Genomic DNA, 27,420 nt, shown 5'->3' on the forward strand with positions numbered 1-27,420 from the left:
CACCCCCACCTCCTCCAAGATGGCGAGCGGCGGCAGTGGTGGGGTGTCAGTCCCTGCGCTGTGGAGTGAGGTGAACCGTTATGGGCAGAACAGCGACTTCACGCGTGCCCTCAAGACTGTCAACAAGAGTAAGTGTCCCGGCGGCCCGGGCTGTCGGGAGGAGGACGTCGCCTGGGTCGAGAGTGCGACCCCTCGGCACAGCGCGGAGGGGATCGCTGCGTCCTCAGGCTCGGCCCCAAGCCCGGGGGCGGGTCGCTGCCCCACGGCCACCGGCGGCCCGAGCTCGGTCGCTTAGGGCCACGTGTACTTCCCTCTGTCCCCGCGAGACCGGGCGCGAGGGGGAGGAGGGACTTAAAGAGACCATGGCGTCCGGAACCGCTTCCAAATTGTTCTTCGTGTCTTCTCCGCGGCGGGATTTTGCAAAGATGTCAGATTGACTTTCTTCGTTCATCTTGGGCGAAGGGATCAGGACAGTGTCATGGAGGAAACTTGTTGACTGGGGCTGGGGCCGGGGCCGGGGCCGGGGCCGGGGCCGGGGCCGGGGAAGGAAACCTGTCTCGACACGTAGCATCCGCGCTGTTGCAGACAAGGTGGAAGCGTTGCAGATTGGAAAGGGAAGAGGTGTGAATGTCAAGTCGTTCTCCATTTCCACGCACAAAGTCTTCCCCGTAGTGTTTAGCCAGAGAGTGAGTGAGTGAGCGTCCCGACATTTAAAATAACGTAGGAAACCGACCTGCATTTTTAGCCCCCATAAGTTATAATTTCTAATTTTAGTTGCCTTCAGTATGAGATTCCATAAGTTGTTATTCATCACTATGTGCCTGTAATATGGCCGTACTATATTCTGTACAGTAGCTACACCTGTGTGTGTCAGGTTTGGTGATGTAACTACGAAACCCTTCAGCTGTACAAAGCCCCAGTTACATAAAGGCTATCACAGTAACATACACTTTAAACCTTCGGGTTCCTGAGTTCCTATAAAAGTAGTCACAGTGGCCAGCCACAGTGCATTAAGGAAGACAGCTACTAATTAGAACTGATGATTGCCAGGCTTACTTGAATTCACTTTAGCCCTTCAGTGGGCCTACAACCAATATTTAATATCAGTATAAAACTGTAGCAATTCTTTGATCAGCCAAGACTGTCCCTTCAGCCCTGTCTATTAATTTCTAGAAGTCCCTTCGACGACTCCTAAAGTGAGAATTGGATTCCTGTGGCTGACTAGGAGCGAGGGGAACCATGGTCCTAGTCATTTTGACACTTGACACGCTATTGGCATAGAGCCGTGGCCGCCTGAGTTCTTTGTATTTCCCTTTGATCTCTTTATGGGAAAGGGAAATTTTGAATATTTCTTTAGAACACTCCAAAGATAAATCACGTCTACATTGTACTTTTTTTTTAAGAAAAGATTTATTTATTATTATACATAAGTACACTGTAGCTGACTTCAGACACCAGAAGAGGGCGCCAGATCTCATTACGAATGGTTGTGAGCCACCATGTGGTTGCTGGAATTTGAACTCAGGACCTTCAGAAGAGCAGTTGTTGCTCTTAACCACTGAGCCATCTCTCCAGCCTTTCATTGTACTTTTTGTTTGCTTTACAGTGCTGAAGATTAGACTGAGGGCCTCACATACGTTAGGCAAGCTGGATTCCCGTCTGTATTTAGTAAAAGTGTGCAAGAGGAATGGATTTAGAAATGGCTTTCCTAAACACTGTTCTCTAGTATTGCAGATCAACAAGGATGATGTCACTGCCCTGCACTGTAAAGTTGTCTGCCTTATCCAGAATGGAAGTTTCAAAGAAGCCTTGAATGTCATCAACACTCACACCAAAGTGTTAGCCAAGTAAGTAACTGTTCGTGGCTGTCGTCATTGTTCGTTGCTGTCATTGGAAATACTTTGGCCATCACTATCACCTCGCCCATTGCTCACCTCCCATTGCTCCCTTCTGCGCTTTACCTTTGACCTGCTTCTCTTTCCGTTTGTTGTTTTTTTCTGAAGTTGGAAAACAAAGTAGTGATTTTGGTTCCTTTTTGCTGGACTGTTGGAAGAATTTCAGAATTTTATTTTGTTTGTGTTTTGTTTTTCTTTGCTTGTTTTCTGTTTTCTTGGGTTTTTCTTGTTTTGCTGGGACTAAAGGCGTGCGCCACCATGCCTGGCTGAGCTGTCTTTCTTTTGAACTGCTAAGAAGAGGGTAAAACATAAAAGAATGCAGAATGTAACTGTGAAACGAGTTACGTATACAATTTATGCTTGTAATCCAGCACGCAAGAGACAGGCAGAATTTCTAGTTTGAAGCCGTCTTGGGCTAGGTACTAAATAAGACTCTTGTTTCCAAAGGTAGAGTTGGGGGCTGGTAATGGTTCCCGGAGGGAGACTCTAGGGATCTATCCACTAGACATGTGTAAGCTAACAGCACATAAACAGCTACAGCGATAGAGGTCTTTAAGGTGAACTTGACCTAACCTCTGACCCACTGCCATCCATTAATTGTTCAGGCCAAGACCTTTGAGTTGTTTGTTTTCAATTATTGATGGCTTTTTTTTTTTTAATCTCTTTTATCATTTCACTGCACATGAACTTCCTGAATTGCTACTTTTTTACATTTACTTTGATAAGTTTTTCCTGGGTGGGGATTATAGTCAAAACTTCAAAATGAATTTTAAATATCACGTTAATGTAGGTGAGTTTTAAATCTGGTGGTTTAAATAACTGCTTGTTTGATTGAATCTTTTCCAATCACTTATAGATACCATATTTTATTTCTAATTATTTTTTTAAATCATTTTCATGAACAAGTTAACAAGTATTGTATATTTTATTAAGTAGATTTAAGAACCTTTCTCCTATGGAGACAGTGCTGAGATAGCAGACATGTACGCCATCCAGCTTTAGGAAATGCCGTGTTAACACAGCCTGTTAAATTTTTAATTATTGGAATGATTTCACCATGCATCAGCTTTGGCTATACTGTTTTACCCAGCTGTAGGGTGCTGGGTATGGACCCCGGGCTGCAGAGGTACTAGACAAGCTGAGTTACATCCTCAAATCTCAAGATGTAGCCCGTTAAGTATTCGAGTTGACCTGTAGCTAAGGAAATCTTGTATTGAGCTCTTCCATGATTGCCCTCTTTGATACTTGTTTCAAAATGCCAGTAGTTTTGTCAGAAGTCATGAAAACAAAGAGCAGATGAGGACATGGATGTAGCACGCTGTGCTGCTTTAAGGCATGTGATTGGGAGGCAAGTCACAAAGATGTCACAAAGATGTGACAATTCAGTAGGTTAACATGTATGTAACATGACATGTTTTGGTTTCTTTAAACACACACACACATACACACACACACAAATGTGCTTTTGTTTTAATCCCTGGTGTAGAGCTATGGGGCTGCTGTAGGCTGACCATAGCAGCTGACTATGTTTGTTGGGTGCTGTACCTGAGGCATGGTTTTTGCCAGCCTCTGATAATTTCTGAAATTGTATGATGTTTGGAATTTGGGGAACTTTTCAGAAGGTATGTAAACGCTAGGGCCCTGTCTGGGGGTAGGGGCTGGGCAGTTGTTGGTCTTTCAGGGAGGGTTGTGGTTGTTAGTGGCCATGTTCAAAGAAGAAACCAAAAGAAGAAAATTAGATTCCAATCCCTCACCCCCCCCCCCAATTCTTCTTTCTCACCTATCTAGTAATAGGGAGTGAAACAAATGGGGAGGGTAAAGGGTGGGAAAAAGAGGAACCCACAAAGTAGCAAGGACCAGCTATATGCAAAGAAGAAATGTTTTTGGTTTTGTTTCTGATTTCTCCTTCAGTAACTCCCTGTCCTTTGAGAAGGCATATTGCGAGTACAGGTTGAACAGAATTGAGAATGCCTTGAAGACAATAGAGAGTGCCACCCAGCAGACAGACAAACTGAAGGAGCTTTATGGACAAGTGGTAACTACTGCTTTAAATATCTGTTGGCAATCACCTGAAGTAAGCATTGCTCTACCCCTAACATGGAGCAGGGATGAGGAAATCTTGATGCTCCACAAAATGAACCATCAAGCCAGTTCTTGAGGGTTGGATATGTTCTCTGTTCTTGCTCTTCACTGGCAGAGTTGCACACAGTATTCTATAAACTGGGACTTCTTCGGGGCCATTGTGTAACATTTGAACTACTGATTAGAAAGGTAAAGCCCATTGAGCTATGTATGTAGTTAAGACAATATTTCTAATATTAAACTAGTATTCTAAGTTTAAAATAGGACAATTATGAAAGATAGGGATTTGGGAGACTTTTTCTGTACTATATATATATTTTATTTGTAAAACTATGCCCTTTGAAAATATACTTTTTTTTTTTTTTTTTTTTTTTGTTTTTTTTTTTTTGGTTTTTCGAGACAGGGGTTTCTCTGTGTAGCCCTGGCTGTCCTGGAACTCACTCTGTAGACCAGACTGGCCTCAGAAATCCACCTGCCTCTGCCTCTGCCTCTGCCTCCCGAGTGCTGGGATTAAAGGCTTATGCCACCACGCCCGGCTTGAAAATATACTTTTTTGAAATTTATTAAAATTAGATTTGTTCATTTTATATATGTATGGGTATTTTGCTTGCATATATAGTATGTACATCACATGCTTGTTTTGTGCCTATGGAGGCCAAAAGACAGTATCAGATGCCCTAGAACTGGAGTTACAGATGGTTGTGGACCACCATGTAAGTGTTAGGAATTGAACCCAGGTTTTTTGCAGGAACAAGTAAGCACTCTTAACCACAGAGCTCTCTCTCCAGCCTCTAAGAATTTGAGGCAAGATTAAGCCTGATCTAAAAGTGGTATTAATGCTGAGAGGACAGAGGTTGGCTTATCTGGGTAGTTGTAGGGTGGACTCCAGCCCAGTCTAGGTCACATAGGGAACTAACTGACCCAGAGTAGCAGCTCTTACTGTCCTTCTTGTTTATTTACTTTGTTTTGAGAAATGGTCTTTCTTACTGTATAGCTCTGGTTGGCCTGGAATATGCTGTGTAGACTAGCCTGGCATTGAACTCACAAAGATGTGCCTGCCTCTGCCTTTTGAGTGCTGGGTTTAAAGGCATTTGCCACCACACCCAACCCTGTTACTCTCCTTTAAGATCAACTTAACTTTGTTGTGTGACTTTGTTGTTAGTACCACTATCATTATGTGCAATATCTGATTGCTGAGTAACAAAAAGTGAACTTCTAAGGGATTCTAAGTCTTTGGTTAGCATTTATTTTTTTTCTTCTGTTTACTGGCACTTAGTAATCATTTTGTGTGGCTTTTTCTTTTTCATTGCAATTTAGGTAACAGCATAGACTTCTACACAAAGATTTCCTTTCACAAACTTTAGGCATTTAGCTAAGATAAAGAGCTTTCAAATATGTACTATAATATAGATTCTTCTCAAGTAACTTTTTCTAAGTATTAGCACACAGAACTAGTTAAAAATATATAAAGATAAATGCTTGGCTTGTTCATACTGTGTTTTAACATTCCCTGCTTAGTTTCAGAAACCATTAGTGTGCTCTGGAAACTAAGACTGTGTTAGTCACTTCTGACCTCTCGCTTCGGCCCTCAGCTGTACCGCCTGGAACGCTACGATGAGTGCTTGGCTGTGTACAGAGATCTTGTCCGGAACTCCCAGGACGACTACGATGAGGAGAGGAAAACAAACCTGTCAGCGGTCGTTGCCGCCCAGAGCAACTGGGAAAAAGTGGTTCCTGTGAGTATGCTTCTGACCCACGCAGCCGTGAGCACATACGCACGCCTACTGTCTGACGGGCATTTCTCTCTGTGGCAGGAGAACTTGGGTCTCCAAGAAGGCACACACGAACTCTGTTACAACGCTGCCTGTGCACTGATAGGGCAAGGCCAGCTGACCCAGGCCATGAAAATCCTGCAAAAAGCTGAAGGTTGGGAGTTTTTAATGCTGTCTATAAATACAGTGTGGCTTATATAAGTTTAGACAGTCCCAAAATTGCATTTGACATTTGTAAAATTATTTGGTGAAAGTTCCTGGAGTAGTGAGAATTTTGAGGAGTTTATCTAGCCTGTTTCCCATTGGCCCTATCTCTATTTTTGTTTAAGAGTTAAAGAAGTTTCTAAAGTTTAAGTTTAAAGAGTAGGTCTTTGAGTGGGCTATAGGAATACTAAATGTAAAATAATTGGCATTATTTTACTGTGACAAAACAGTATGTAAAAAAAAATCATTTCTGGACCAGTGAAATGGCTCATCGAGCAAGGGCACTTGCCACTAATCCTGGCGGGGCGTCCTCTTGCTTCCACATGACATAGCATGCACACATGCATGTGTACACATTCACAGAATAGAAGCCAAAGTTTACATTTTAAAATTTTTTAAAGAAAATCATTCCATACATATTAGTTGTTATTCTATTATTTCTACCTAAGTAAAACATATTACTCTTGTGTACATGTGTATATATAAACTGTATATTTATACTACCACTCAAGGACATTTTAGCCCATTTATTATGTTTCTACATGCATTTCATGCTTTAAAGACTTTGATATAAAAACAGGATGCTAGGAGTCTAGTTAGCCCCTTGCTAGGTCTACAAAGAGTTCCAGGACAGCTAGGGTCTTCTGGAGAAATCCTTTCTTGAAAAGCAAACAATCCAGAAGATGAATTGAAGGGATATTTAGGCGAACAAGAGGCTGGGGGTTCAATCTCCAGCACCAAAACAGAAAATAGGAAAGTAGGAGGAGAGAGTGAAAGAAGGCTTGGGTGGTGTGGAGCCGATTTTAAAGTTTAACTTAAAACCAGCTATCACTCCAGTCACAGGGGATCTGACACCTTCTTCTGGCCTCCATGGGCGCCAGGCATGCACTTGGTGCGCTTTCTTATCCAAGAATTCCATTTCTAGAATTTTAAAGAAATATTTAGGTTAGATTCACATATATGCTTGCATAAAGATCAACTGAACGGGGTGGTGATGGCGCACACCTTTAATCCCAGCATTTGGGAGGCAGAGGCAGGCAGATCTCTGTAAGTTTGAAGCCAGCTAGGTCTATAGAGAGTTTCAGGACAACCAGGGTCTTCGGGAGAAATCTTGTCTCAAAAAACAAAGGAACAGATCAATTGAAGGGATATTTAGGAGAACAAGAACATATAAATAGCACAAGTTTCTGTGTTGTTGTTAATTGTTGATGGGGTCTGGGGGTTAGTGTGGTCAGCAGTGCTTGCCCTGAATGAATTCACTCCCAGTCCAGTCCTCACATAAAGAGCTGTGGTGGGCCTGAGAGATGTAAGTCACCACTAGGCGCACAGAATGCAGACAAACACAAATCTAATATGAAAAATTAAAAAAAATCTTAGGCCCAAGAACAGATGTCAGTTGGTAGACTGTTTGAAATCTGCTCAGGAACTAGTTTTTGCTTTTTGGAACTGTGAAAATAATAGGATTTGCCCAATGATGCTAATTTTAGAACTGTTTTTCTCCTATAGATCTTTGTCGCCGTTCATTTTCAGAAGATTCAGTAAGTATTCATAAAACCCCAATGTAATGTTTTTGACTACTGCTAGTTTAGGAGGTTTCATTCAGCTTTGTGGGGAGATGGTCCCATGCATTTGGTTCACATGGAAGCACATACTGATTTTCTTTAGGAACTTGCCTTCAGCAAATCTCTCTGTGTATTCTATATAATTTGCATTGAAACAAGCATCTTTTTGCACTTGTGATTCTTTTGCTATTTAATTTTATATTTATATAATATTAAATATAATGTTAAATATTTATGCTTATATAATAGTGAATATAACTATTATATTTATATAAAAATATTTAATTTTAATATTCTCCTTCAAACGCAAATGAAATCGTGTGTTTGGGAATAAGCATCTCATACCACCCAGCCAGTGTACCTTCACTGGGTTAGTGTAGGTTAGTAAAAGAGCAGGTACTGTGTGCTGGGGAGATATATATGGCCTGCTCTGTAAGCTGATGCTGTGGATTGGGTTTGTTGTGTTCATGGGCGTGATGAATCCCAGCCCTCCAGAGGTGGAGACAGGTAATCTCAGGAGCCCGCAGCCAACCTGGATCAGCAAATTCCAAGCAAGTGAGAGTCCATCTCAAATAAGAAAGTAGATGGGGGTGGGAAGGCAGCTCAAAGGGTCAGGAGCCCTTGCTGCTCTTCCCGAGGACCCGAGTACAGTTCCCGGCTCCAGGTCAGATGGCTTACAGCCACTCCACAGACATATAAGTAAAAGTTAAATCTTGTAAAACGTAACTTAGGCTATTCACTATGCATGCACACCGGCCAATCTTCCTGATAGGATCGGAGATTAATTCTTCACTGTGTAAGCTACATTAGCTTCATCTCAAGCATGAATTAAGAAAGCTATCTGCCTCTGTTTTTTTGTATGTTGTTATTGTTGTTTGTTTGTTTTATGTGTTGGAGATTGAACCTAGGGCTCTCATGCATGCTAGGCAGCATTGTCCCACTGAGCTACATTCCCAGCAAACCCCTCCCCCACTTTGAGATGGGAGTCTCACTAAGTCTCCTGTGCTGGACTTGAACTTGCTCTGTAGCCCAGGCGGGGTTTGACCTTTGTTTCCCCTGCTTCAGTGTCCCTGTGATTGGGATTGCAGGTCTGTGACAGCAGCCCAGCTGCTGCTTTCTTTAAGTGTAGTCTAGGCAGTGAGCTGCTTCTGTGTGCTGCTGGTGCTCTTCTTCTTCCTCTAAAGATTCGCGGATCTGAGCACTCCATTTCCATGTACTCCTCCATGACAGCAGAGGGCATCCGATCCCACTGTAGGTGGTTGGGAGCCACCATGTGGTGCTGGGAATTGAACTCAGGATTTCTGGATGAGCAGACAGTACTCTTAACCATTGAGCCATCTCTCCAGCCCCTAAGATTTATTTTGCTTTTCATTATGTTAATGTATATGTCTCTGTGTGTGAGAGCAAATGTCTAGCAAGTCCAGAAAAGGTCTTTGGATACCCTGGAAATATAGTTACACACAGTTGTGAGCTGCCGGGTGAGTCCTGGAAACTGAACTCAGGCCCCTACAAGAGTGGCGTTTGCTCTCAACACTGAGCCGTCTCTCCAGTCCTAAGCAGCATTCTTTTAAAATTTGTTTTGCAAGAAAACCTTTTAGGAATTTGGGCAGAAATTCTCAAAAACACATGTTACTGACTACCACATTGTATGTAGCCATATTCTTTCAAGATCTCCTTCCCATTGTCCCATACACAGTTGTCTACAGTGGCAGTTCTCAGAACTGAGTCTCAGGGAAGATCCCTGCAGTTACACGGGGTCATAAGGATTGTCACTTGGTAAGATCCGTCTGTGTCATCTTTGCTCTTAGGATGGGGCTGAGGAGGACCCCCAGGCGGAACTGGCCATCATCCACGGTCAGATGGCGTACATCATGCAGCTGCAGGGGCGCACAGAGGAAGCGCTGCAGCTCTACAATCAGATCATCAAGCTGAAGTGAGTCGGTACAGTGCAGCAGCGGTCGGGGCGGGGCTCTCATGGGCTGCTGTGGAAAGTGGTTTTGGTATTAACACTTGCTTGTTCACAGGCCAACAGATGTGGCACTTCTTGCTGTAATCGCAAATAACATCATTACCATTAATAAGGTAGGAGCTCTCTGGAATTTCTACATAGTGTTTATGCTGAGAACATAATTATCCCAGCTTTATTCTAGGGTGTGATCTCCTTTCCCATGACAAAAAGAAATCCAGGTGTAGCAAAATCATGGAGGAGAGTATTTTTAATTCATAATATTGGTGTTTCTGCCATGTTTATTCAAGTAGTAGATCATCTGTGCAGTTGTAGGCCTTGGCCGTTAGTAAAGCTCTGCCTTCCTAGTTTAGAGCCTCTGTGTATAAGTGAATGGGTGCTTTACATTTCTTTCCTGAGGCTAAATTTTTTTGGGGGTGCCTGAGGGAGGGGAACAAGGTATACGTAGGTGCTTGGTTTGTCCTACTCACCTATCCTCTATACAAATTACAGGTGTGGCTGTAGGTACTTGTAACTTAGAGTGCTATGCTAATCAAATTACTATGATACTAATTGCCAAGTAGGAGATGGAAAAACAGTTGAAGTTGAAATTTGAAGTCAAGTTAGTAAAAATAAGAGAAGCAACTAATGTTTGCTTTATCATACTATGCCATTTTTTTTTAAGATTTATTTATTTATTATATGTAAGTACACTGTAGCTGTCCTCAGATACTCCAGAAGAGGGTATCAGATTTCGTTATGGATGGTTGTGAGCCACCATGTGGTTGATGGAATTTGAACTCGGGACCTTCGGAAGAGCAGTCGGTGCTCTTAAGCACTGAGCCATCTCGCCAGCCCACATTTTTTCCTTTTTAAAGATTTCATTTTAATTACTTTTGTGTATGTGTATGTCCATGCATGTGAGTGCAGATGCCCAGGGAGGCTAGAACTATCCGATCACACTGTACCTAGATCATAGATGGTTGTAAGCTACCGGATGTGGATACTAGGATTTGAACCCTTAACTGAGCCATCCCCCCTGTCCCATGTGGAGTTCTGAAATACTCTGTTTTTTGGGTAGTACTCCTTGTGTTCAGTGTGTAGGAGAGGTCTTTGCCAGGAAGTGTTAGAACATGGATTAAGATACCATTTTTCTGACACCAAAGGTTATCCCTGGACCTTATTGTACCTTTGTACTCTGATAGAGGTCTCCAGATGTGGGATGGTGGGATGTCATAGGTTTCTAAACATTGATGCTAGCATTTGAGTTTAGCAGTACTGGATTTTGAAATATTTGTGAGGATGAATGTTTTTTAAATACAATTGTGAGGAAGAATTATGAAATATTAAATACACATCTCTACCTAAATGTAATTTATATGTTGAACTTTATTCGATTAGGTTGTTTTTGTTTTTGTTTTTGGAACAAGGTCTGTCTTTGGTTATTCTGAAGCTTTGTGTGGATGAGGCTGCCCTAAAACTAAGTGCCAGGATTAAAAGTCTATGCTCCCATGCCTGACTCTACATTATTAGTTTTTACTTTATGTTTAAAATACTTCATGTAATAGATAATACTTAAGAAATAAAAATTCTTAGCTGGGCATGGTGGCACACGCCTTTAATCCCAGCACTCTGGAGGCAGAGGCAGGTGGATTTCTGAGTTCGAGGCCAGCCTGGTATACAAAGTGAGTTCCAGGACAGTCAGGGCTATACAGAGAAACCCTGTCTCAAGAAACCAAAAAAAAAAAACTTAAATCTCATCCTGAGAAGCCAGGCTTAGTAGTACAGGCCTATAACCCCAGGACTCGGAAGCTGAACGCAGAGCATAGAGTGAGACCCTGCTTTAGAGGTGGGTGCTGGGCAGCCCACCTCTTTCTTATGTTGAAAATAATTATGTATGTTAAATTTCTTGTCTTCATAATTCCTAACTACTGTATTTGAGAAAAGGTCTCTGAATTGGTAAATTTAAGCCAAATCTTGAAGATTTAAAGGTTAAAGAACAGCATTTTTACATATGAAGAAAAATTTATGAGTTGAGAGTAAGGAATAACTACCAAAAATAAAATTTAAGATTACACTAAATGATACTAGCATATGGAAGACCTTGAAAATACAACTTTTCAAAAAGTCATGACAAAGTTTGAGAGAAGTCTCACATTGCGTGCATGAAGAATTAATTTATAACAAGTAATATATGAGCACTAATTAGGAAATGCCCCTTCTTTTTGTCAGGATCCTGTTCTGTCAACCTAGGCTGCCCATGAGCTCCAGGATTCAAGGGTTCCTTCTGACAGAGCCTGTTTGTCAGGAACTGCGGAAGCATACCACTGCTTCTGGCTTCAAATTGGTTTGAAGCATCAAGGACTTATTTTTTACTTAGTCTATAAATCAGTAAGAGACTTGATTCAAAAGCATGGGCATTTGGGGAGTAGTAGCTCACACATGTAGTCCCAGCACTTGGGAGGCAGAGGCAGGAGGATTAAGAATTCAGTGTCACCCTAACCAACCCCCCCAACCATATAAGACTGTCTCAAAAAATAAAAATAAGAACATGTTTGCAATAAATTATTTGCTTTCAGAATGCTATATGACTTAGTTGTCTTGCTTTCTTAAGAAATGCAAGCTACTCGATAATTTTGGTTTCCCCCCACCCCCCTCATGCTGGGGGTTGAACTGAGAGCCTTCAGAGGGCAAAGTACACACTGGTTGCTCTGCAAGAAGTTTCAGGAGTTGATTCTTCGTGTTTCTGCCCAGTTGAGAAAAGAGATCTTAGGCAGAGGAAATAGTGCGCTACATGCATGTTGTCTGCTAAGAGCGGCTTCCATGCGTGTCTGTTGCAGAAGAATAGGGGTTTACTTAGCCACGATTCAAGCAAGGTTGTTGCCTTCTTCACTGTGTATCTAAACTCAAAATGACATGGTTTGTAGAAACTGCAGGAATATTCTTTGTAGTCTTAAGTGACTAGGATTTGTGGTGTCCTGATTTAGTCCTCAAAACACACCAAACAGACATGACAGTTCACTCCTGTCACCTCAGCACTTTAGCAGCCAAGGCAGGAAGGAAATGGCTGGAAATTCCAGGCCACCCTGGGCTATAGAGTGAAACCCTTTCTGAAAACCAAAACCTAAAAACAAAACAAAACAAAAAAATCAACAATGGGAAGATAAAACAAAAATCTTGTTCTTTCTCTAAAGACTCCCTCCCCCCCCAAGACAGGGTTTCTCTGTATAGTCCTTGCTGTCCTGGAGCTCACTCTGTAGACCGGGCTGGCCTTGAACTCAGAAATCCGCCTGCCTCTGCCTTCGGAGTGCTGGGATTAAAGGTGTGCTCCACCACGCCCGGCTTCTAAAGACTTTCATGTCTGCCTTTTCATAGCTATAACTAGACTGGGAAAAATGAATTGCAGTGATTTTTGTTTAGGTGCACGAAAACCCAAGGCAAATGTGGATATGTCTTGTTAGTTTAGGCACCCCAACCAGTAGGTGTATCCAAGCTTTCTTGCTATGTATATGTGAAATAAATAAGTGGAAAGGAGAGTCACAAAAGAGTACATAGAAATTTCTGCTAATAGTGGGTGGACTTTTCTTTGTCAGGACCAAAATGTCTTTGACTCCAAGAAGAAAGTGAAGTTAACCAATGCAGAAGGAGTAGAGTTCAAGCTCTCAAAGAGACAACTGCAAGCCATCGAGTTTAACAAAGCTTTACTTGCCATGTATACAAATCAGGTACGTCTCTGTTTCTGGCTGGCCTTGAACTGCTTTGGTACATGAGGCACAGTGGGTGTTTGTATGATCTCTGTGTGTTTTGTTTCATTTCCTTCCTTAGTATTAATAATTTTAAGTGAATTCTTCCCCTTCTCTCAGCATATGGCGTTAGTAAGTTTAAGGGTGTTAACAGCTGGAAGAGGCTCATTTTCCTGGTAGTCTAACTGTGCTGATGATTGGCCTCGCCTGTTCATGCTGTTGTGCTGCATGCCCAGCCCTTCCCTGATTTCCTTACTACTCTTCCTGAAATACAGACTCCATTCAGAGCTAAGATCCAGCTTTTATTTCACTTGACGTGTCACAAATCCTAACTGTTAAGAAGTTGAGTTCTTTCTTTTTCCTTTGTGTGTTTTGTTTGCATATATGTCTGTGTGCCACATGTGTGCCTACTGTTAGATCCCTAGAATCCAGGTCCTCTGGAAGAGCAGCTAGTGCTCTTAACTGCTGAGCCATCTCTCCAGCCCAAGGGATTCAATTGTTTTTGTTTTGTTTTGTTTTGTTTTGTTTTTGGTTTTTCGAGACAGGGTTTCTCTGTGTAGCCCTGGCTGTCCTGAAATTCACTTTGTAGACCAGGCTGGCCTTGAACTCAGAAATCCGCCTGCCTCAGATTCAATTGTTTATCTGTATCCTAGTTAGATTCTGAATTCATGCTATTAGAGCACAAGACTTTAGTCCACAAATGAGAAGCATTTATAATATTTTTATTATTAGAGCTGAGTCAAGGTTTCTTAATGTTTCATTTCAGCAAGAAGTATATTTCTGTAGCTTTTCTATCTGCTGATTGCTTTAAGGAAGAAATTTTAAGCTGGGCATGGTGGCGCACGCCTTTAGTCCCAGCACTCGGGAGGCAGAGGCAGGTGGATTTCTGAGTTCGAGGCCAGCCTGGTATACAAAGTGAGTTCCAGGACAGCCAGGGCTACACAGAGAAACCCTGTCTCGAAAACCAAAAAACAAAAAACATAAAAAGGAAGAAATTCTAAACTTCATATACCTGGAATTTAGGTATTCAGATGATCATTTAGAGCTTGCATTTTGCTTACTGCTTTTAGAACTCTCTTAAAATCAGTTAATTCAGTATGTTATAAATCTATGAATCTAAATAAAAATAATAAAATATGAGATGGATGCTATAAACTTATTTGCTTAACCCTGCATTTTTTTTTCATCTACTGTTCTACAAGCTGATTACTCCATCCCTTTATTTTGGATTATTTAATGTTTACTTTTATTAATACACTTATTAATAAAGATGGGGCATCTTTTAGGCAGAACAGTGCCGAAAAATAGCTGCCAGCTTGCAGTCGCAGAGTCCTGAGTATCTCCTGCCTGTGCTAATCCAAGCCGCCCAGCTCTGTCGTGAAAAGCAGCATACAAAAGCAATAGAGCTGCTTCAGGTAAGTCATGAAACTTCCATGCTTACTGATGTGTCAGGTAGTGAAGCTGTTTCAGTGCTGGTGCGTTATGTATGCTGTAACAACCCACAGACTAGGAGGTAATGCACCACTGAGTTCCCGAGTCACGGTAGTTGACTTTTAAGCTAGAACTTTTTTGTGTGTTGCCTTATGTTAACTTGTGTGAATTCTGAAGAATACTTTTTCATTTGGAGATCCATTCAGCAAGAATTGGGGGATTGAGCTTTAGGCTTGCAATAGCAAGCTATGCCGCCACCCCATTTCAGCAATCTATTAATGCATCCGAGGGTCCTAGGCCACATCATCAGTCAGGGAGGCACTGACTTGGTTTTGAGGCTCCCAGAGCAGTTGTCTTATTACACTATGTATTGCATGAGTTTAGATGGTTGGGAAAATGGACGGGATAAAAATAGGGCCACCCTGAGGGAAAGCTGCCCAGCAGGGACCCCACTGAGAAGCGTCTCTTTAAAACAAGAGTCTGGAGTATTTCCGTTAGGACTTTCTGCGAATGTGATATCATTACACCTTGCTTGGAGACCTTGCTGTAAAGCACTGGTGTTGAATAAAGTGTCTCTCGAGGTGGCACACACCTTTGATCCCACCACCAAGGAGCCAGAGGGAGGAGGAGCTGTTGGGTTTCAGGCCAGCCAGGGCTGCACACAGAAACCTTGTCTTAGGGGGTGGCAGGTGGAGAGTTTGACCTGAAATCAGAAGTTTAATACTTTAAGCTGAACTTCTTATACAGCCTAGATAAGTAATTGTAATGTCTTACAGTTGAATAAACTTATGTGTTTTTACCCATAACTAAAAAATATTTTAGGAATTTTCTGATCAACATCCAGAAAATGCAGCTGAAATCAAGCTTACCATGGCACAATTGAAAATTTCCCAAGGTATTAATATTTTTGACTTTAAGTTCTTTGTTCAGTAAAGTTTAGCTGTTGTTTGAAGCATCCTTGACTGTGATCTTCAGCAGATTGAGCAGAAAGGAAGCTGGCCTTCCCTTGAGTTGGTCCTATGTTAGAACGAGTCTCAGGCCTTAAAGGCCCATAAGGAGCAGGAGCTTCGTGTGATGCACAGCATCGCCCTGCCTTTCCTAGGATGTCTCACATAGAGATACCTGGCTCTGAGACTGTACAAAGTGAGAAACGGGTTCCTTTGCCTTGTATGTTGCAGTGTCTTAGCTTGTTCCTTTTTTGTTTTTTTTATACTTTGCTATGTACAGAAATTATGAGGTCTGATACATTTGATAGGCAACAGAAAACTACGTTTTTTTAAAATTAAGCTTGGTTATCTAGGATTGAGTTGTCCAGTGTGCTAGCTGCTATCTTCGTGTATCTATTTTAAACTGACCAAAATTGAATGAAATTTACAGCTAGGCATAAAGCACTGACTATAATCTTTGCTCTCTGAAGGCTGAAGCAGGAGGATTGTGAGTTCAAAGCTAATGTGGGCTACTTTGTTTTCTGTCTCAGAAACAAAGTTTTAAGTTTCAGTTTCTCTGCTGTAGTAGATACATGTGCTTGTAGAACAGCACAGATGAATGGAACGTGATAGCTACAGATATCAGATGGCTCAGGCTCTCCACAGTGGCTTAGACAACAAGTTAATGAGAAGAATACTTGGCATTTAGGAAAAACTGTAAAAAAGAAAAAGGGAGGAGAGCAGAGGTCCTTAGTGAAATGGGGTTGAGAATTAAAGGTGAAGGCTTTGGGTTATTCAAGTTTTCAGTGAGCATAAAATTCTACCAGCAGTTTTTCATTTCAAGGCCTTTTGGAAGGGGCTCCTACCTCCTTCAGGTTGCCATCTGAGAAAGAAGCGGTGTCACTCAGCAGCCTGGAGTCGCAAGAGCAGCTCTGCCTTTAGTGACTCTGGGAGCTTTAGGAAAACATGGTTTCAGGCTTGAAGACAGTGCAGGGCCAAAGAGCTCATGCTGTGTTACATGAAGAGCGGAGTTTGAATCCCTGACACTCACATAAAACACCGGCCGTGGCTGTATGTACCTGAAACTCCACCCTTAGAGACAGACAGATCCTAGGAGGTTGTTAACCATGCAGCTTAGCCAAAACAGCAAGCCTCTGTCTCAGTGGGAGACCCTGACTCTGCACAGTAAGGAGGAGGCCACCCCACCTCTTCTCCATGCTCGTGTGCAGTCACATACATACTCAGCATGTGCACCACAGTCTCAGCACACAAAACAGAGCAAAACAGTATCTATATGTATATATTGTACAGGCCAGTCCCTGAAGAAGTGAGCAGTGGGCACTCGATCACTGTTCCCAGAGCTTATGTAGTAAGAGATATTGCAAAATATAACTGATGATCTCTTTCCCAAGGAGTAGTGACAGGAAGTAAGTTTTCTTGTATTTTTTCCACAGTATGCTCTATCATTAGTGGTGCTGGTACTCTTCTTATTCTCCATAGGTAACATTTCCAAAGCGTGTCTAATCCTGAGAAGTATAGAGGAGCTGAGGCACAAGCCAGGCATGGTGAGTTTCTGTGTGCCTGTCTGCACTTGCCTTATGTTCGCTTTCATTGGTACTGACTCCTAATGTGTGATGAGGCAGCATAATAACAGGAATCTGTCTGTCTGGGATATACTTCATTCTGTGCTCTGGTAGTCAAATGAGTTACATCTCATTTAGGCCCCACACTCCCCATAAAAGGCAGCCTCAATCGCAGATCGGAACTCTTTTTTTTTTTCTAGATTGCTTATGGTATTGTTATTGTCTGGGGTGTTTGTTGTTTGTTTTTATTAAAACAACTTAAAAGTAGTGGTCAATAAATTTATTCAAATATTGCAGGTTTAAACCAGGCATGAGCCGGGCAATGGTGGCACACGCCTTTAATCCCAGCACTTGGGAGGCAGAGGCAGGCAGATTTCTGAGTTCAAGGCCAGCCTGGTCTACAAAGTGAGTTCCAGGACAGCCAGTGCTACACAGAGAAACCCTGTCTCGAAAAACCAAAAAAAGAAAAAAAAAAAAAAAATAGGCATGATGGCATATGCCTTTAGTCCCAGCACTCAGGAGGCAGAGGCAGGAGGATCTCTTGGAGTTTAAGTCCAGCCATAACTACAGAGAGAAGCCCTGTCTCAAAGAGCCAGATTTATATAGCTCAAAACTTTTCAGGTTTACATAGCTGTGACACTGTCTTTCCAATATTCACTGGTTTGGTGGTAAAAGAACAAGAACTGTCTTCTTCCTGTTTCTTTCACCTAGCACAGCTGTGCATAGCTGGACATGGGGACATCTCCACAATGCTCTCTCTTCATTCATAGCGTAAGGCTTATGCTAGCGTTGTTGGGTTTTGTTTTTTTTAATTAGAATTGTACTATTATATGACTGAAAAATATGCCTTTTTCTATTTAAAGAATTTATCCATTTCAAAAAATAGAAGTATCCACTTCATGTGACATGTGATTCCATAGAGACTGTGCGAGGACTCTTTATTATCTTCTTAATAGCTGCAGAGTCTGATACTGTTTGCCTGACCTAATCAGTTTTCTGTTGCTATAATAAAATACTGATCAAAACCACTTTGGGGAGGCAAGAGTTCATTCATTTGGCTTACAGGTTACAGTAAACCAATAAAGTATTGACAGAAACCTGGGGGCCAGAACTAAAGCAGAGCTGTGGAACACCATGTACTGACTTGCTCCAGGATCATAGTCACCTCCAGTTTTTTATATTGTTCAGGACCACTTGCCCAGAGATGGCACTCCTCACAGTGGGTTAGGTCTGCCCACGTCAGTCAGCAACTAAGAACACGCCCCACAGAGCAGCCCTGGCCAGTCTGATAGGAGCAGTTCCTCAGCCCAGGTTCCTGCTTCCTGCTGTGTCAAGCTAACATCCAAGGAAGCCATCACGTGTGTTGTTTCCCTCTAACCACGCTGGCCAGACTGCATCAGCTATACCAAGGTCTCTTAAAAATGCAACCTTTTTCTTTTTCGTGTCCTTTTGCTGCCCCACATATTCACCGGGTAAGCTTTTGGCAGCTTAGACCACATTACAGTTGAGCGGCGCTGGAAGCTTCCCCATCAGACGCTTGCCTGTCTGGCAGTATTTGTATAAATGTATCAAATGCTCATTCCTCATGCTCTGTCTTAGCAGACTGATACTGCTTTAGAAGGAGGTCTGCATTATAGATAAATGCATTCTTATTTGGAAAAGTACTTCTAGAAATTTAGTTCTCTAAAAAGAATAAAGTTTATGGGGAATCAAGGACTGGCAGAGATCCCACTCATCTGTATTCATTCTTTATTATTTTTAATTTTTAAAATCTATGTTTTGAGGGTGCTGGAGAGATGGAAGAGCATTGACTGCTCTTCCAGAGGCCCTGAGTTCAGTTCTCAGCAACCACATGGTGGCTCACAGCCATCTGTAATGAGATCTGATGCCCTCTTCTGGTGTGTCTCAAGACAACTACAGTGTACTCTAAATAAAATAAATTAAAAAAAAAAAAAGGGGGGTTTTTTAAAAAAAAAAAAAAAAAAAAAAAAAAAAAAGGGGGGTTTTTTAAAAAAAAAAAAAAAAAAGAAAAAGCTATGTTTTGAGAGTGAAGGAAGAATCTTGTTTAATAACTTTGTTCCCGTGACCTTTGCTGCATAGGTATCCGCATTGGTGACCATGTACAGCCACGAGGAAGATATTGATAGTGCCATCGAAGTCTTCACACAGGCTATCCAGTGGTACCAAAGCCACCAGGTAAAGGAGTGGAGCAAAGTGTTACAAGGGCATATTTTCCATCAGTTATAAAGGGTTCTACTGAACCAAAAATTTCAGAGAACTAAAATAGTGAGTCACTATTTAAAAATTGGAAGGCTACCTAGACTCTGAAATTAATTTCTATAAAAGTATGCCAGGTTCAAATACAATTGTTATACATAAGGTATAGCTGCAAGATGAAACAAAAGAGCTCATTTGTATTTTTAGAAGCTCTTTCTATAAACTGATGACTTGGTCTTTCATACACGAAGATGAAGAATTTAGTAAGCAGACCCATTTTAAAGGGATTATAGTAAGTAGGACTTCACTCACAGGCTAGATATTTAGCTTAAAACTTTGCTATTTTGTTTTGTTTTGTTGAACCTGTAGCCCAAATCCCCTGCTCACTTATCCTTGATAAGAGAAGCTGCAAACTTCAAGCTCAAATATGGCCGGAAGAAGGAGGCAGTCAGTGACCTAGAACAGCTGTGGAAGTAAGCTCTGGGAAATGCTGTGGAATCCACACCTTGTTCCTGTCGTCGGGGGCATAAGGGATCCCCTTGTTTATGTTAGTGGTGATTTTATAAACTGTTTATTAACTTTTTTATTTCTTCTTTCAGACAGAATTCAAAAGATATTCACACCCTAGCCCAGCTTATTTCTGCTTACTCGCTTGTGGATCCAGAGAAAGCAAAGGCGTATCCTCCACGGTCTAGCTAGAGAGGGAGCACCAGAGCTCTGCTAATACTTGGACTTCATGCAGAAATTTTTCTGTTAGAAATTTCAACTCGCCGGGCGTGGTGGCGCATGCCTTTAATCCCAGCACTTGGGAGGCAGAGGCGGGTGGATTTCTGAGTTCAAGGCCAGCCTGGTCTACAAAGTGAGTTCCGGGACAGCCAGGGCTATACAAAAAAACCCTGTCTCAAAAAAAACAAAAAAAAAAAAAAAAAAAAAATTCAACTCATAGACTTGCTTCCACTTAGTGAAAGCAAAATTTACAATTATGTATCAGTAATGGAGTGGAGGAGGGGTCACATACCTGTACATTGCAAACACTGCTGATAAGATTTAACAGGCAGGACATGGTAGCATGTTCCTGCAATCCTAGCACTTGGAAGGCAGGAGCAGGAGAATTAGGTCATCCTTGGCTGTATAGTGAGTTCAGTACTAACTTGGACTTGAAGAAGAAATTAAATATCCTAGTTGATGAGTTTGGGTTCAAAGTGCTACACAAATCAAGCCATGTTCCCTGAATTGAGTTGTATATAGGCTGCTAAGAAACTACTGGTCAAAGCCTCTGACTGAGCCAGCCTGTGTGCACTGATAGTTAGGAAGTACCTGGAACTGCATCACTGAGGTAAGATATAGCTGATTAGTTCCCCTTCAGAATATATACTGTGTATTTGATGTGACTTGTCATTTTATAGGAGATTTAAGAGTATTTTTGCTGTTGATAAAGCCATCCAGGAAAGAGTATTTTTCTGTTAGCAAAGATGTGTTGATAGATACCAATGTGTGTTGTGTTCCTGAACACCTGTCTTACTCCAGTCTTAGCAAACACCTGCCCTCGTCGGATAGTATGTCTCTAAAAGTAGATGTTGAGGCGCTTGAAAATTCTCCTGGTGCTACCTACATTCGGAAGAAGGGTGGAAAAGTTACTGGAGATAATCAACCAAAGGAACAAGGGTAATGTTTTTCTAATTCAAAGTCTGTAAACACACACACATACACTTTTGAGTGCTAGGATTAAAAATGAATGTCACTATACCCAGTTAAAAAAAAACCAAACCATTTCACCAGCAGTTGGAGTGGAGGTTTCATGTGAGATTTGCTGGGATCATAGCAGGTGGAATGGTTAGAAGAATGCTCAGTCTGGTTGAGAGAGAAAGACACGATGCTTCAGAGGCAGGAGGATCAATTAAAGGACAGCCTTGGCTACATGAGACATGTTTTTAAGGGAAAACAAAAACACGCTAGGTATGCCTATAATCCCAGCAGTTGGAAAGCAGAGGCAGGCTACCTTTGTGAGTCAAGGCCAGCCTGATCTACATAGTGAGTTCCAGGTCAGCTGGGGCTGCACAGTGAGACCTTGTCTTTAAAAAGAAGTGCAAAATAAGTAAGGAGTGTCCCTTCTGCCATCCATCCGCCTCCCTTCTAGGGCCATAACCAATGTAACTTGATCTCTGTGTCCTCCTAAAAGATTACCTGTGTATATTCTGTAGCAAAGAGCTTCTTGATTTTCAAATTCTTGCCAAACAGTTACTCACTAAAACATGGTAGGCTTCTGTTTGTATAAATAACTGCAGTAGACCTCTGGTACTTTAAGATACTTTATATACTACTCACACTACTTAGAGGATACTTTGGTAATTTAGGCATGATAGCTCTTTTCAAAGACTAGGTAATATTTATATTGTAAAAAGTTTTATATTATACTTAATGTGTATTATCTCAAGAATAATAATGATTCCCAATTTCTTTTTAGACAGGGAGATTTGAAAAAGAAGAAGAAGAAAAAGAAAGGTAAGACTTTGAAGAAAAAAAATGCATGTTAGATTTCTGTGTTGAGATAGCCCAGGCTGGCCTCAAACTCAAGGCAATCCTCCTGCATCAGCTTCCCAAGTACTCAAACCACAAGTATGCATTACCATGCCTGGCTTAGATTCTTTTTTCAACAATAAAAATAGTGTATTCCTAATAGAACTCTCTGGACCTAAAGATGCTATTATTCTCTCATGGTATTTTCAAACACTGACTTTTATCTTGACTGGAACTAACATTTTCTTACATTAGTGTTCCCTTAAGAGTTTATCTAAGTTCAGAGTGCTGCTGTCTGTCAGGGTTTCCGTTAGTGTGAAGAGACACTGTGACCAAGGCAACTGTATAAAGGACAACATCTAACTGGGGCTGCCTTACAGTTTCAGAGGATTAGTTCATTGTCATTATGGTGGAAAATGTGGCATCATGCAGGCAGACCTGGTGCTAAGAGGAGCCAAGAGTTGTCCATCTTGATCTGAAGGCCACTAGGAGAAGACTGTCTTCTACAGGCAGCCAGCAAGAAGCAGAGGCTCTGGCTCTGGCCAGGCAGGAGCATATTTATAAGACCTGAAAGTTCCACCTCCCCAGTGACACATTCTCTAACAAGACCACACCTCCAATTTCAGTTGGGTTATTTATTCCAAGCCATGAACACACTATTTAGACAATTCTGAAGCTGTTCTAGGTGTATTTCTCATTTATCAATTATTTCTAGGAAAACTGCCTAAGAATTATGACCCAAAAGTTACCCCAGATCCAGAAAGATGGCTACCAATGCGAGAGCGCTCTTATTACCGAGGAAGAAAGAAGGGTAAAAAGAAGGACCAGATTGGAAAAGGAACACAGGGAGCGACTGCAGGAGCCTCCTCTGAACTGTAAGTTGTGGCTGCAAAACTGTAGTCTCCAAATGCAGTTCATCCTGGAGGCTGGTTCAAGTCTTAAGACTTCCCTCATATGCTGTGTGAGAAACACAGACCTCTTCCCTTCATAAGGATTGCAGTATGTGAAAGGAAGAAAATACACTGATTGATTTTATAGCAAGCACTATAACTATGTGATTATAGTGTTAAAAAGGGTATTGTAGGAAGTGTGGGGATGAGGGAGTGAGAGAGCTCTTGCCCTGAGTTTAACCACTACAAACCACCAAACAGCCTAACAAGTAATTACAGTTACTTTAGAGACTACTACTCACTTAAATGTGAATTTAATTTAAATAAATGTGAACTAGTTCTATATAGAATTATAAGTCATTTAAAGCTGATTTTCTAAACTTACATTTGGCATGTAGCTTATATTACACTTTCTTTAGGTATAAAATGGTTTAAAATATTCAAGAGAGTCATGGCTAGAGAGATGGTACATTCATCCTTAAAACATGTGGGAAATTATTAGGTATGGAAAATGAAATCCATGCACATACGTGCTTACACCTTCTCCTGTATTACATTTCTAAATGACTAAAACCTTTCTGGTTTGATGAATTCAGGGATGCCAGTAAAGCCGTGAGCAGCCCACCCACCTCCCCGAGACCCGGCAGTGCGGCAACGATATCGTCCTCTGCAAGTAACATTGTACCCCCAAGACACCAGAAACCCGCAGGCGCCCCAGCAACCAAAAAGAAACAGCAACAGAAGAAGAAGAAAGGAGGGAAAAGTGGCTGGTGATGACAGTGTACTTGTTGCAGGCTGTCCTTAATCCAGTGTCAGTGACATTAGGAACATAATAAAGGTAACACAGCAGGAAGCACAGAGCTCCCTCCTCCATCCCCATAGTCCTGAAATGATTTCTTACACTTCAGATGGGAAGACATCCTCCTCAGACTGCCTCATCAAATTGGCCTGCTTATACCAAATAGCTTTACAGAGAGAGGCCTGAAGATGGCAGCATACGACACATTATCTAAGGTTTCCCAGGATTTAAATAGACAGGGTTTCTCCTGTTTCATCTAGTGTGAAGATACATGTTCCTATCAAGTCTCACCTTAAATTATGTCTTACAAGGAGGCTAAAAGTAGAATCTTCTGAGCATTCCAAGTATGTGTTTAGAGCTATCATGTGATGAAAAGGGATCTTAATAACTGAGTGGCCAGAAACTCACCGTCTAAAATAATCTTAACCATAAATTCTGTCCTGTGATACTGGAATTGGGACTCTCTCTCCTGTGTGTATATTTGTGCACATCTGACTCCTTTGTACCTTTGTTGTTTCCATTTTCAGATTATGTTAACATACTGATTTAGTTCCACTGAAGACCTCAAAAAATGTATCAGTGTTCCAAGTAGTTGACTCTTAGCCCCAGTGTTCTGAGGGCAAATGGGTTTGGGCTTCTCAGTCAGAACACTTAATGGCCACTATCAAGAACATAAACTTTGACCTCTTTACCTTAAAGAGGAAACAGTATCAGGCGGTATTGAAAGCCACAAGAGCATTTGGCCCCATTAATAATCAGATGGCTCCCCTTTCTAGTTATGGGACATGACCTTCGTTACCTTTTTCGAAGTAACGTGGTCTGCAATCATTTTGTGGTGTAAATGTTGCTCTTGTCTTTCACTGCTAGCAGGTCACTTTCACACTCAGCAGTTGTGAGACACACATGGGTGCCTCCCCATGCTTAGTATTCATTTCTGTCACCCGAGAGATCAATTATTTCGTACCTCTATTTCCTGTGATCGGACTACTCTGTTCTTGTTAATAAAAGTGCTGCTGTGTTTGAGCATTTCTATTGGAACTTCTCCAGTGGGTTTTACAAGGCTTTCCTGCTCTGTGGAATTAGAAATAGGGGCTACTTTTGTGTTCAGCATAATCAGTATCTGCAATGTCTATGAGGGATCGACATTGCTCTCCAGAGGACTGAATACTCTGTTACAGGAATAATTGATTCCGTTACATCTCCTTTGCTTAAGGACTTTTTTTTATGTTGACCAACAGAATCTTGATATTCTAAACTTTGAGAATTTTGGTCTAAGACATCATGGTGAAATACACACATAGCCCTCTTAGTTGGCATTGCTAGCAGTACTTGATACAGTCATTGCTAAGCCACAGAAACCTCATTTCAAATAAGTTATTTATCTAAACTTCATCTGTATTAACATTCTAGTAACTATCTGGGGGAAGTCTTTAGCTGGTTCACTGTGTGTGTGTGTGTGTGTGTGTGTGTGTGTGTGTGAGAGAGAGAGAGAGAGTGTAACTATTTGGGGGAAGTCTTTAGCTGGTTCACTGTGTGTATGTGTGTGTGTGTGCGTGTGTACACGCACATGCGCATGCACATTAATAAACAATGTGGAAAACATCCATTCACTGTGTCACATTTTGAAATAAATTTTAAAATAGACTAGCGGTGAATGTGAATAGCGACGTTTCGGGTATTGGCATTTTATGAAGGACTTCCTTATTAATATATCTAAGAACTTTCTTTTAAGGTGACTATCTAAAATTGTCTCCTGCTGCTCCTAACAAAACTACAAATCTAGTGGGATTGAGAGAACTCGGTTTTAAAAAGTCAAAATTCAGAGGCTGAAAAGATGGCTCAGCAGTTAAAAGCATTCACCGCACTTCCAGAGGCCCTGAGTTCAGTTCTCAGCGCTTACACAGCAGTTCACCTGTCTGTCACTCCAGTTCCAGGGTATCTGACACCCTCTTTGGCCCCTCTGGCAACACATGTGTGATACACATATAAAACACATAAATATAAAACAATAAATCTGAGGAAAAAATCCACAACATTGATCTGTGCATTTGTAAAGTATTGAGCCTAATATTTTCAAGCCCACTCAAGATAACTAACCTTAAAACCCGTCCCATCCATCACTCAAGCCGCCTGGGACTCGCCATCATTCCTTTACTAGTGTATTTGGAATATCTAACAAAAGAAACTCAATTTCATGTAGGAACTGTATTTTTCCCTGTGGTGGAGGGAGAAAGGGGTCTCAACATGCTAGCCTGGCATTAAACTCCCTGTAGCTTCTTCAGTCTGAGCCTAAGCTCTGTTTTCTCAGCTCCCCAGTGCTAAGATCCAGGCAGGAGGCAACCATGTCCTAATGTCCGTAATCTCTCTTTACTGAGCAGGAACTCGGGGTCTTTATCGCTGACTTACTCCCCCATTCCTAAAAACTAACATTGTGAAATTATGCAGTCTCCTGGGTCAGTTCCTCAATGAGCTCTAGATGCCACCTCACTTAAGTTACTACATACTGGTCAAGGAGGGTGACTAAACCTGGGCTCAATTTGCTTTCTGTTTTTGTTTGCTTTGTTCTGGAGTTGTTTTGGTATCTTTCCTGACTAGCTGTCAGGACCTGCAATCTTTGTCCTTGGCTGACAGTTGTGAATAGCAGCCCTTTTTGTGGCTCCCAGTGGAATTCATGTGGAATTGGGACGGGGTGTGTGTGTGTAAGTTGTGTTCTGGGGTGGTGGTTGAAACTGGGAGAAGATGGAGAGTCTTCCAGGGACTCTGGTGCCCTAGGCATTCTTAGAGGCACGACTGGTTGAGCAAATTGGGAGTTGACGTCTCCAGATAGCTCAAACTCTTTAGGAGTTTCTTCAACACTGCCAAATAGTGCCTTTGTGCCTTCTGGAGCAAGGGGTGCCTAAGGACCTCTTGCCATGACAGTCCTTGTCTGTTTCTCCCAGTTCTCTGATGAAGGTCACCAGGCTCCCCAAGATTGAGCTAGATCCAACCCCTTTAGCATCCTTGCCCTCTTCCACTGGACAGTCCTGGGGATCTCAAGTTAAACGAAATCAGCTGCCAGCCCCAGGCAGGCGCGCCTACGCAAAATGTCAGAAATGCCAGATCGTCAGCTGCGCTCACTGGCAAGGACTGCGGTGACCATGGGTGTGGCCTACGCCTTGTGGTCCTACGTCTCCACCTTGAGCCCCACACCAGGGCCACACCTGCCAGGATCGGGGCGCGGCTCCAGCGCGCGGGCGCGCAGGGGACAGAAAGGGAAAGGCGGTGGCGGGGATGGAGAGGGGGAAGACTAAGAAAGAGAGTCAGAGGTTTTCTTCGAGCACTAGGGAAACAGCAGTAAAGGTAGAGAAGGAAAAAAAGAAGGACGTGGAAGTAAAAAGCAAGGAGAAGGGGAAAGAGAAGGAGAAGGAAGAGGAGAAAAAGAAGTCTGTGGAGCTGAAAAACAAGAAGGGGAAAGAGATAGGGAAAGGAGAAGAGAGGGGGAAGGAGGTAGGGCCGAAAACCAACCAAGGGAAAGAGAAAGAAGAGAAGAAAAAGAAGAATGTGGACCTGGAAATCAAAGAGAATGGGAAAGACAAGGGGAAGGAGGAAGAAAAAAATAAGAGTATGGACCTGAAAACCAAGGAGAATGGGAAAGACAAGGGGAAGGAGGAAGAGAAAAGGAAGATTGTGGACCTGAAAACCAAGGAGAACGGGAAAGACAAGGGGAAGGAGGAAGAGAAGAAAAGAAAGAGTGTGGACCTGAAAACCAAGGAGAACGGGAAAGACAAAGAGAAGGAAGAGGAGAAAAGAAAGAGTGCAGACCTGAAAACCAAGGAAACCGGAAAAGAGAAGGAAGAGGAGAAAAGAAAGAGTGC

At 42.0% G+C, this 27,420-nt stretch overlaps 2 protein-coding genes across 2 annotated transcripts in view; both read left to right on the forward strand.

Moving 5' to 3' along the window:
* On the forward strand, positions 1-24,598 carry Srp72 (signal recognition particle 72). The gene is made up of 19 exons (XM_021162168.2): positions 1-128; positions 1,727-1,847; positions 3,807-3,930; positions 5,570-5,713; positions 5,792-5,903; positions 7,460-7,491; positions 9,324-9,448; positions 9,540-9,597; positions 13,054-13,185; positions 14,490-14,618; positions 15,457-15,529; positions 17,061-17,125; positions 19,244-19,339; positions 19,730-19,833; positions 19,960-20,037; positions 20,888-21,025; positions 21,825-21,862; positions 22,593-22,752; positions 23,364-24,598. Exons 1-19 carry the CDS (start codon positions 20-22, stop codon positions 23,539-23,541), a joined length of 2,016 nt encoding a protein of 671 aa, XP_021017827.1. The 5' UTR covers positions 1-19; the 3' UTR covers positions 23,542-24,598.
* Positions 24,599-27,056: 2,458 nt separating this feature from the next.
* Positions 27,057-27,420, forward strand: part of Arl9 (ADP ribosylation factor like GTPase 9) — an 8,352-nt gene continuing 7,988 nt past the window's right edge. The window contains exon 1 of the mRNA XM_021163714.2: positions 27,057-27,416. Within this exon, the coding sequence (XP_021019373.2) occupies positions 27,170-27,416 (247 nt within the window). The 5' untranslated portion in view covers positions 27,057-27,169. The remainder of the gene's footprint in view (positions 27,417-27,420) is intronic.

The sequence above is a fragment of the Mus caroli genome, chromosome 5 (genome assembly GCF_900094665.2).
Source record: "Mus caroli chromosome 5, CAROLI_EIJ_v1.1, whole genome shotgun sequence".
Classification (NCBI taxonomy): Eukaryota; Metazoa; Chordata; class Mammalia; order Rodentia; family Muridae; genus Mus; species Mus caroli.